The following is an 11965-nucleotide window of genomic DNA, read 5'->3' as shown; positions in this document are numbered from 1 at the left end:
TATCCGTTTGTACCTACAAAGATTTATTTTTGGAGAGTATGTTCTTGGACAAGGCCACATTTCCACCCATCAACAACTTCTTGGGTGTTCTATTCATCCGGCCTTCGTCAGAAGATCAAGAGATTGTTTCAATGGAAGTCGGTGATCAGTTTTCTGACAGTGAACATTTTAAAGATGCACTTAGGAATTTTGCTATCAAACGCAATTTTATCTTTACATTCATCAAGAATGACAAGCGGTAGTAGATCAAGTGTCTGCTTTGAAGGTTGTGAATCGTGCGTGCCCAGCGTCCATGGAAGGTAACCACCGGACATTTAGGATCAAGACGATGTATCCCACACACCGCGTGTGGTGGCTGTATTGGCAAATCCTTACATCCCAAGGCATAAAAAAAGTGGGTGAGTGCACGTGTCATACATAAGCTGAATGACCGTCCCCTGTATAGGGCTATTGACATTCGACGATGATATGTTGCTTGAGACCAAGGTGTCTATTTATCCTATAAACAAGCTAGCTGGGGAAAGAGGTCACCAAGGAGGTTTTTGCATGGGAGTGAGGTGGCGAGCTATGACTTATTGATGTGAGCGCGAAGAAGGTGTTAGTGACAAACCACAGTAGCGTTGCTATCGTGAAGAATAGCAGGTCCGGTTTCAAGCGTGCGTTTTGACTTTTGAAGCATGTCATTGGTTTCAAGGCGAGGATGTAGAGCCATTCGTTTGTACCTAGATGAAACTCACTTGCTCGGTAAATACATGGGCACTTTTGTTGGGTATGACGGGAAAAGATGGGAACGATGGTTTTTTTCATGTGGCATTTTGTAATCAGTAGATAATGAAAACGGATCTCGAGCTGGGCGATGGTTCTTGTCAAAGCTTGGAGATACTATATATGATAATGATGAATATGTGAAACTTATTACATTTTATATCGATAGGTCCAAGGGCCTTATCAATCTTTGTCATGAAGGTATTCCCTTCCTCACCGCATGTATATTGTTTGCGCCACTGGAAGCAAACTTCATGAAAACAAATGTCGGGACTTGGCAAATCACTGAAAGAAAGGTGCTAGTCTATATTATCGAGAATTGTGTTTTCATGTCTTTGAAAAAGAATTCGATGAAATTTGCTTGCATCCGTTAAACACATCGGTGGATGCACATCAATGGTTGATCTTGAAATCGATTTGGCACACTTTGGGCGAACTACATGTTCAAAGGTGAGAGATGGGGGGATATGTACTCAAACGTGGCGGAGTCGTTTAATGCATGGATAAAAGAGGCACGCCATCTCCCTGTCACAAACATGGTAGACTCGATAGAGTCGCACCATTTTCAGCTTAAATTTATTTATTCACGATTGAGTGTCAATTATTTTACGCTAATATTAATTGTTTACGCTTAATATAAAATAGTTTCTGATTAAATTATAATTTTTCGATTAAGTTTAAATTTTTTCGCGTATGTTTAATTGTTATCACTTAATATTAAGATTTCTTGCTTAACTTGCATTGTTTATGATTAAATTATAATTTTCTAATTAAGTTTCAAATATTTCAGCTTAAGTTTAATTGTTACCGCTTAAGTTACATCGTTTTCACGATTAAATTATAGTGTTTCGATTAAGTTTTAATATTTCCAGCTTATTATTTCATGATTCTTCTTTTGTACAAAGGTTTTAAGTTGATGGGCATGTTGTGTCATCGACGTGAACAATCTCGAGATGGGAGAAGCGTCTATGTCACGTCATACATCGAAAGATTGAGAACTTGTTGAAGAGTCTTGCAACCCTCTTTCGGGTTTGAGTCGTTCCGACGGTGACCATTTTGAAGTGGTTGACCGGAAAAAACTCTTGCATCAATTTGAGCGGCTTGGGACATGCTCATGTCGTGAGTGGCGGTATATGGCATTCCATGCAAACATGCATGTGCGGCAATACTACAGACAGACACAAATATTCATCGATATGTCGATGACTACTTCATAGTGGACTCTTACCGACAAGCATATCTGAAGCCATATTCCCGATGCGGATAATGACAAACCAGATGATATCAATCGCGAACTACTTGTGCGCCCTCCAATCACCAAGAAGCCAGTTGGTCGGCCAAGACAGAAGCGTCTAGAGTCACAAGCATCAATCGTTCACGAATTACGATGCAGCCGTTGCCATGATGCTGGTCATAACCGTAGATCCTATAATGCATCGATAGCTGACTGACTAGATGATGTTATTTACGTGTAGCTTGCCACAACAAAAGCCGTATGTTCTAATTTTAAGTGAAAACAACTAATTTTAACCAGTATGGACGAAATTTAAGCAGTATGAGCGATATTTAAGCAGTATGAACTAATTTTAACTAAGAACGATTCTTTTTAAGTAGACAAGCATATACGTGCATGACAAACAACTCTTGTTCAAAGCATCATAGTGATATGCAAATAAGTACATGTCGAGAACTCAAACTAGAAGAAAAGTCAAGTTAATGAGAACGTATTGTTAAACATATCCTAACAGTTCTTTGATTCTCCGGAAGTTAGGCGACCATAGGCAACGCCATCCATCAATATGTGAGCCGCGAAACGTAGACGCAAGTGTGGAATGGCTGTTTAGGGAGTTTTAGTTTCTCGCCAGCGAGTATTTGCTCTATAAAATGCATGACATAGACTGGATAATCGACTATACCCGGCTTTTTCCGTGGGCAATTCCGTTCGTGTCTAAAAAGGTAAGCTTCCGTCGAGTTATCACCAAATTTGATTGCTAAACATCTATCAAATAGTTCCCGCTGTCAACAAAACATGCATCGGTCAAGCCAAATGGCGACGAAAATAGAAACAGTTTAAATGAATGAAAACATTGTTTACCATGTGGATGGCATCTTGATCATATTTCAGACTGACAGATGAGGAATAATGAATATATTCCTTCTTCACTTTATCGAGTACGAGGAGATGGAAGTAACCATGAAGTATAATAAGCATCAAGATGGCGTCGACATCCATAAACCGATGTACAACATCAGCCATCATGACCAATGACTCTTCTTACGTGTGCTCGATGAGGGACATCAAAAAGAGCAAGTGGTCGGGGTGATTCTTTGAGCGTACATTGTAATGAGTGCGGTTACGTTATTCATCGTTCTATGATTATCAATACATATACTTCCATCACATCATCAGTGACCATTTCCTTCCCTTCAACGAGAGTAGACACGGGCCCGAGTGGTGTATGACACATCGTTCTTCCAGACATAAGTCCTACCGGATCAAAGCACTAAAATTGAGCGTAACATTGTAAATTAAGCGGGAATTTTTTTAACCAAGTGGAAACATTTATAGGTAAGAGGAAAATATTGAAACTTAAGTGGAAACATTAAAACATATACGGAAACATATAAGTTTAATTGGAAAACTTTGAAGTTAAGAGGCAAATTTTGAACTTAAGTGAAAACATAAACACTTATGCGGAAAAATGTAAGTTTAATTGGAATAACTAAAATGTAAGCGTAAAACATTAAAATTAAGTGTAAACATTAAAACTTAAGTGAAGTGAAGACAATAAAAGTATAAACAGGATGCTTACATGTCCATCGGACAGTTTAGAAAGTGGCTGATTGTCAGTTGTTTGACTTTATTTAATCTCATAAATCCGGCAGGACGTTTGTTCCGTGGTACCCTAAAAGTCTGAGTAACTTGTTCGGTCGGTACCACTGCCTGTTCCTCAATTGATGACGTCTCCGGTATTGGTTTTGGGATGACAACTGACGCTTCATCAGTAGTGTCAGTTGATGGTTTCGCGCTTGTCGACGGAGACAGTTTTAGATTCGGGGAGTCAGTGTGGATGTCCTCCATGTTCGATACCTCATGACCAGTTGGTGGGTCAGTGTGGATGTCCTCCACATTTCCAAACTTCTCATCTGACGAAGGGGGCAGATCATTTCTCAAGGATGTTAGTGATTCGATTATAGACTTGACGTTGACGTTTTCGGTGACGTCGACTGGTGGTGAAACGGGTGGAGATGGCTTCGTCGGTTTAGAGAAGGAAGGAAATGGACAAGATGGCACCGGTCCGGAGTGGGAAGGGGCAGGGGGAAGGTTCTGCGGATCCGGAGAGGGAGGGATTGGGGAAGATAGCGCGGGTCCGGGAGGGCGAAGGGAGTGGGAATGACGGATTGGGTGCAGAGGGGAAGCGGGTGGGGATTGCTTGTTGGTTGTAAAGGAGGGAGGGAGTGGGGATGACGGATCGAGTGTGGAGGGGGAAGCGGGTGGGGATTGCTTGGCTGGTGCGGAGAGGGAAGGGCGTGGGGATGGTGCTTTGTGGGTCCGAAAGAGCGAACTCGGTGACTAGGGGAATTGAGTTTGTCTTGACTTTTGCCCTTTCGGGGCAATTTTTAGAGGCCGTTCTTACGGTTGGCAATCGACTTGCGAAATCGCTGAGACTTTGTAGATTGTCGTGATGGCGGCTTGAGAGGAGCATAATCAGAAACATTAGATACGAGAATAGGCAATGGTTGTCTTCGGCTACAGGGAACCTTCTTCACTCGAGATCTCTTGCTGGCCTCTTATTTCGGTGGCAAATCCTTGGTGTCGTCAGTTGTCGGTGTGACATTGGAAGGGCTACGACCCTCGATTAGTTCAACTACGGTTTGAAGCCCACCAACAATTTCGGACAACTTCTCAAAACCTTTCAGTAAATCTAACCCAATGTCTTCATCAATTACCCCCTCGGTGGATTAACAGAAACAGAACCATGTCGACCCCGACGTGGTGGGCTCCTCGGTGGTGAGGGAGACCGTCCACGTTTCCACAGTGGATTTCTCCCAGATTTTTGCGTCAAGACATATTTTTGCTAACCACTTCTTCTCCACGGTGGCTTGTCGACAAGAGCTTCTTCTTGACATTAGTCGGGCGAGGGTGGAAAAGCGTAATGTGGAAATGACATACGGTCAAGGTAAACAATGATACTCAAAGCGAAAAAAACTTAAAACAACAATCAAAATTAATTCTTAAGCGGAACCTTAACAAATTAAGTCTAAACTACATATTTTAACCGTAAACACTAATTTATTAAGCAAAAAAATTATATTTTAAGTGCAAAACCTAAAAGTTAACTAAAAACATTTTTGTGCAAGTGAAAACTAGAAAACTTAACCAAAAACTAAATATATTAAGTGTAAACTAAACATTTAAATCGGAAAAGAAAATTATTAAGCGGACACTAAATAAGTTAAGTATAAACTAAATACCTCTTTCCCCTCGACTGATGATAGCAATGAACCGATGGATGCTTGCTTCTTGAAACTGTTTACCTCGTAACACAGGATCCGGGGAGTGTTACTGACACGTCCGAATATGCGTGTGTAAACCGCAAGTGCACGGGTGTCGTAGTAATAATTACCCTGGTGAGTGGGTAGTCGAATCCACGAGGGAGCAGGGGCTACTAGTACTAACTTCTTCTCTGCTATCTAGCCTAATGATAATAGGATAGTGTGGTGATCTAATGTGCAAAGAGATGAACACGGAGGCGAATATGCAAGGGTAAAAATGGAAGGAGAATCTCAATCGATGAAAGTGGGGTATTGGGCAGATGCTCCCCTAGGATTCAGGGTATTAGGGTACCGGATAAGCAAAGTGTTTCTATGATGAGTAAGTTAAGTCGTGGAGATCCAAACATAATCGGGTCTATCTCTAGATCACCGATACTAGTCCCCCTCGAGGTCCCGGTGGAGAAATCGCTCAATCTCAACACCTCACACCACATATGACCGCTAAAAGCACTCTAGGGATTCCAAAGCGTGTATCTAATTCCTAAAGATTGATCCAACCCTAATTCCCGGCGAAAGATCCTAACCCCCTACAAGGTCCCGGCGGAGAAATCGAGCAATCTCACGCCTCCCACCAAATATGGTTGCATAGAGCTTAGGGGAATGGAGATAGAATACACCAATCGGAGGGAAAGGGGACACTTCACTATCTCATGACTCACCCTCTCAACCCTCTTCAATCTTGAGGTTCTAACCCTAATGGAGATCTCTCTCCCACCAAGGCAACAAATCATGCAAACCAAATAACCATAAGATCAATAAGGCAAGCAAGCATTAAACAAACAAGAATGAAACTTAATCAAACTCGGATTAAATAGAAACACAGAGCAAATCCACAAAAGATGAGAATCCTAGGGTTCACAAGCCCAAATACCCTCTAGGGTTTTAGCCCTCCATGGAGCAACATACAAAAACACACCATCAATGAATGAAAGTACATTAAAACCATAGAAATAAACCCCTTATATATGAGCGATGGCCTTGATGGAGAGCTTCGACGTCTTGAAGGACCCACTCCGAGCTAGGTTCACGGTGGCTTCCTTGATGCTATGACGGAGGAGGAATCGATCAAAGTTGGTGACGAAGCGCCTCCAAAAGCCGCAAAGACCTCCTCTCCAAACCCTAGCAGTCTCACCCCTCAAGAGCCGCACAAAGATGAGAAAAGAATAGAGCAAAAGCGGCTATTTATAGGCCTCACTGACGCGTCATCACGTGCCCCCAGCAGCGCGTGGATTTTCCACGCCAGCGTGGGCTGCGAGGACTTTCCACGCGGTCGCGCGGGAATTTCAGCAGGCGCGTGAGCGATGATCTCTGCTGATGGTGCGTCTCGATGAATTTGCCTACGAGCACTTTCGCTACGATGATTTCCACAGCGCGATGATAAACAATCTCCTCTTAAGGCCACGCGATCGGGCTGCGATCATATGGTAGAGCTATCTGGCTTTTCCTTCATCAATGCGTCTTGAAAGGTCTTGAAATCTTTACAAAGAGGAGGAATGTGGAGACATGGCTGCCTTTGTGCCCTTCCATTAATAACTTGGCTTGCAAAACTATGGAAGTTGGCACACATCTCCTCATAAACGAACTCCTCTTGTGTCTTCCAACTTGATTTGTACAAGAACTCCCAATATTATGCCATGATAGCCTATCTTCGCTCCCTTTTGAAATCCTAATGCCTTCACAACCTATATGCATAAAAGAACACCCAATACACGAAATGAGACATAAACCGAATAAAATATGATGCTCAATGTATGTAAAACATGCATAAAAACATGTCTACTCAAGCACTTATCAGTTACCAAATTGCACCTTCTTGCCGGTGCTAGTTACTTCGTAGAACCAAATATTTAGAGCGACATCACATCCTCGCAAGTAGCCAGTGTTTGTCTTCTTACCAGAGCATCTTGCTTGAACTCTGGCGGCCATTTGCGGGACGCCATCCATAAGCCACTTATGTGTGGCTTGAGCCCATGCATAGCGCCGCATTACGGGAAGATCGTCTATATAGTCTACAAGCCAATTGGGAATAGAACATGATGAGTTCGGGAACAGCATGGTCCCCATGATGAATACCAACAATATCTTCACAAAGTTTTCTTCTTCTTCCCTTTTCCGGACTAGTGTGCTAAGAGTTTTTTTTTATAGCTTCCCTATGTCTTTCATAGGGTTTTTGAGAAATATTTTTGTTCAAATTCTGAATGTGGCTTTCTCTTTTTTAAAACCACCGCGTCCCCATCGCATCTGAGACCAAGAATAATGGATACATCTTCGACCCTAAAGCGTCAACAAGCTCTCACCAATTTTAAATTTTTGGGAGGCGCTCATCGTATCTCTGCAGCGAGCATCGAGCAATCCCCTCTCTTGTAGTACAGGTTCAATTTCAATTAACGATGCGAAAGGAGTACTCCGGATGATTTCTAAATACCTAGAACTCATGTTTTTGTCTTAACTTTCGACAATCGTTTCCGCTATAGAGACCAAATAACACCTGCCGTTTACAAGATTGGTTGCCATATGTCCAATACCTTCACCAAGAAGGATTAAAGAACTATCAATAATATTTAAGTGGAAGCTAGAAATTATAAGTGGAGACACATTTATTTAAATGAAAACCGATTAATTTAAGGGGTAAACAACACGAGGCAAAAAAGACAAAGCTAAAAACTAAAAACCACACGTTTATAAACATCATCTTCCATTCGAGAAAGAACGACAACTTTCCAAATTTAAGTCTGGATCATACACAACAAACAAAACTTAAAAAACCTTCAATTACAAAACCCTAAAAACCAAAAACAGCGATGTAAAAACAACCCTACAATATTCCATTAATATCTTCAGGTTCGCTGATTCAAGAGTATGGAGATGGTGTCAAGGAAACAACAATGAAGACCCTGGAAAGCTCTGGCAAACTTCTTCTCAATACTTCAGTTGAACACAGGGCTTCAATGTGTGTAACTCTCGACATCTCGAAGGGGCAAGTCTCGAGAATGTGAAGGGCAGGCGAGAGAAGGCGTGCCGGGAGAACCAACACTCCCCTCTCGGTATTCGTGGCCGCTTAACCCTCCACTTCCCAATGTTGAGAGAGAACATATCATTGATGTAACTGGCGGGGCATTTTCGGTATTTTTCTCCTCAAAAATTCATGGAGTTAGTAGCTGCAAGGACCAAATATTCATATGTACGGAAAAGGAGTGATGAGCTGTGAATATTCAAACTAGAAGGGTGTTTCTATAAATACCGAACTTTGGAGGGACTTTTTTTGTTCATTTCAGGACAAATAAATTAAAGCAGGAATAAGTACTCAGTGGGACAAATTTCCCACGACTTTTAAAGTATTGATGAACACGTCACTACATCCTCATCTTGGACACGCTAAAGCGATTACTTGACACACTTAAAGTTTTGCGAGAGAGGATGTCTTATATGGAGTCGTAGATCATATAAATCAGGTTCTTCTAAAACAAATTAACTAATCCTACTCAAAATCATAGTAGATAGGTTGCTTTAACTAATCCTTTTGCTCAAGACAATTCTTACATTGATGCCGTTTGACATGTAATATTGCCATTTCTACTTCTACTCTTGGCATATTTCTCTTTCTTATATCTATAATATTGAATAAAAAAAGGGAAATTTGTATTTATTCATACAAATTTGTTTAAGCCTTGGCGGAGTAAATTGGAGACGGGGCCCTGCGCTAGCACGTGGCGTTGGGGACCACCCGCATATAATCACTACTCATACTCCTAAAAATATGTCCTCACCCATGATTCAAACTCTCACCACTTGTGAAAAGTTCTAATGGGGACTCGACTACCAATAGACTACTTGGTAATTGGTTCATATTTTCATATATATAACAAATCAAGTATCATGTTATCCCTAAGAAAGGAGAAAAATATACTTTTTATCTAATTTTTAAAAATAACTTTCAAGTAAAACATAGATATGAGAGAACAATAGCATGACAAATATGTGGTTTGATTTGATTCAATTATAGGGAGAAAAAGATCCTAAAAGCACTAACAATAATATCAAATGTAAGCAAAAGAGGTAAACTATCCAAGAAAAGTTTTCCATAGAGAGATCAAACATTATAGAGCAAGTGGCATAAATAATTAAACAAACAAGAGAATTGCAACAACAACAACAACAACAACAACAACAACAACATAAGCAGAAAACACCAATTTTAATTTGGCAACATTTCATGTGAAGGTTAAAAAACATAGGACCAAAGTCCAAACAAAAGCTCCATTAATCACCAAGAAAAAAAAAGCCTTTTTAAGTCACAAGATGGAGGCGTAGCGATCCCAGAGTAATAAGTAGAGTAACAGAGGGGAAGATGATAGAGAATAGGAGAAAGAGAGGAGGAAAGATAGGAGTTTAGAAAGATAATGAAGGTTGCTGAACTTCTTGATAAGTGCTTGAGTAGACATATTTTTATATATGTTTTACATGCATTGAGCATCATTTTTACTGTGGTTTATGTCTCATATTGTGTATTTGGTGTTCTTTTATGCATATAGGTTGTGAATGCCTTGAAGAGTAAAAAGGAAGCAAAGATAGGCTATAAAGACACAATGTTGGGAGTTCTTGTTCAATTCAAGGATCAAGACACAAGAGCAGTTCATAAACGTGGAGATGTGTGCCAACTTCCAAGAAGATTCAAGTGAATTCACTAGTTGGAAGGGCACAAAGGCAGCCACATCTTCATGTTCCTTCTCTTTGTGAAGATTGCAAGACCTCTCAAAGATACGTCGATGAAGAAAAGTTTTATAGCCTACCACATGAACATGTGCCCGGACATGTGGCCTTAAGAGAAGAGTGTTCGGATCGCGTTTTGTGAAAATACTGTAGAAGTTTCACTGTAGCAGTACTGTAGTAAAATTATTGTTCACGCGGCCGTGTGGAAATTCCGCGCGCCCGCGTGGAAATTCCGTGCGCCCGCATGGAAATTCTTGCAGCCCACGCGGGCGCGTGGAAAATCCACACGGGCGCGTGAGGGCACGTGACAGACGCGATCTAAGGCCTATAAATAGCCGTTTTGCCCTATTCTTTCTGATCTTTTGTGCGGCTCTTGAGGGGTGAGACGGCTAGGGTTTGGAGAGGAGGTCTTTGCGGCTTTGGAGGCACTTCGTCACCAACTTTGATCGATTCCTCCTCCGTCATAGCATCAAGGAAGCCACCGGTGAACCTAGCTTCGGAGTGGGTCCTTCAAGACGTCGAAGCTCTCCATAAAGGCCATCAGTTCATATATAAGGGGGTTTATTTCTATGGTTTTAATGTACTTTCATTCATTGATGGTGTGTTTTGTATGTTGCTCCATGGAGAACTAAAACCCTAGAGGGTATTTGGGCTTGTGAACCCTACGATTCTCATCTTTTGTGGTTTTGCTTAGTGTTTCTATTTAATCCGAGTTTGATTAAGTTTTAATCTTGTATTCTCATTGCTTGCTTGTTTAATTAATCCTTGTGGTTGATTGGATTTGCATGATTTGTTACTTTGATGTGAGAGAGGTCTCCATTAGAGTTAGAACTTCAAGGTTAAAGAGGGTTGAGAGGGTGAGTCATGAGATAGTGGAGTGTCCCCTCTCCCTTCCGATTGAGTGTATTCTATCTCCGTTCCTTAAGCTCTATGAAACCATATTTGGTGTGAGGCATGAGATTGAGAGATTTCTCCGCGGGGACCTTGTAGGGGGTTAGGATCTTTCGCCGGGAATTAGGGTTGGATCAATTTTTAGGAATCGGATACAACTCTTGGAATCCCTAGAGTGCTTTGTAGTCATATGTGGTGTGAGGTGTTGAGATTGAGCGATTTCTCCACCGGGACCTTGTAGGGGACTAGTATCGGTGATCGGGAGGCCGGATCCGATTATATTTGGATTTCCACGACTTAACTTACTCATCATAGAAACACTTTTGCTTATTCGAGTATCTAATACACGAATCCTAGGGGAGCATTGCCCGAATACCCCACTTTTCTTGATTGAGATCTCCATCCATTTTACCCTTGCATATTTGTCTCCGGTATTCATTTCTTCGCACATTAGATCACCACACCTTTCCATTTATCATTAGGTTAGAAAGCGAGAGAAGAAGTTAGTACTAGTAGCCCCTGTTCACTGTGGATTCGACTACCCACTCCACGGGGTAATTAGTGCCGACACTGCACTTGCGGTTTACACGCATATTCGGACGTGTGTCGAGCACCACTCCAAGGTCTTAAAATAGCATCGTAGCAGCTCACTTCCATCATAGCCATACTAGGGTCACGATAGTAAAAAGTGCGCCTAAGACAATCATTCGAAAATTGTGAAACATGAAGTTGTCGTGCCCATTTATCCGGCACGTCAAATCCTATATACGTATTAGTCTTCCAACTTGATGTTCGGTTTGCCATGTATGGTGTAATCAAGGTCGATGGATTCCGACGTGTCATGCATACATTTGTACGCATACAAGAAAAATTGATAGAAAGTTAAGATCGAGGAAAAGAGAAAAACAACAAATGAGTAAAGAATGAAATGGCTAGAGTAATAATCTAAAATTTCCTAAATTCCTTAATGGTCCCGGCAACGGCGCCAAGCACGATCGCTTCCCGCAAGTGTCACGGGATGTAAATATTACCTGGTGTGAAG

At 41.5% G+C, this 11965-nt stretch overlaps 1 protein-coding gene across 1 annotated transcript; it reads right to left on the bottom strand.

Moving 5' to 3' along the window:
- Positions 1 to 3574: 3574 nt before the first annotated feature.
- LOC120278561 (vegetative cell wall protein gp1-like) lies at positions 3575 to 7308 on the bottom strand. The gene is made up of 2 exons (XM_039285316.1): positions 7122 to 7308; positions 3575 to 4308 (listed from the first exon to the last, which is right to left on the bottom strand). Exons 1-2 carry the CDS (start codon positions 7306 to 7308, stop codon positions 3575 to 3577), a joined length of 921 nt encoding a protein of 306 aa, XP_039141250.1.
- Positions 7309 to 11965: the final 4657 nt, after the last annotated feature.

Source organism: Dioscorea cayenensis, chromosome 16 (assembly GCF_009730915.1).
Source record: "Dioscorea cayenensis subsp. rotundata cultivar TDr96_F1 chromosome 16, TDr96_F1_v2_PseudoChromosome.rev07_lg8_w22 25.fasta, whole genome shotgun sequence".
NCBI lineage: Eukaryota > Viridiplantae > Streptophyta > Magnoliopsida > Dioscoreales > Dioscoreaceae > Dioscorea > Dioscorea cayenensis.
Note: the sequence above shows the minus strand (reverse complement) of the source record. Positions and strands in the feature narration are given on the sequence as shown.

What these genes read in the sequence shown, in the direction of transcription:
- LOC120278561 (XM_039285316.1), bottom strand. Translation starts at nt 7,308, where the DNA reads ATGCGGCGCTATGCATGGGCTCAAGCCACACATAAGTGGCTTATGGAT. An exon ending in CGGCAAGAAGGTGCAATTTG is followed by an intron (nt 4,309 to 7,121) that starts GTAACTGATAAG and finishes GGACCCACAAAG; the next exon opens with CACCATCCCCACGCCCTTCC.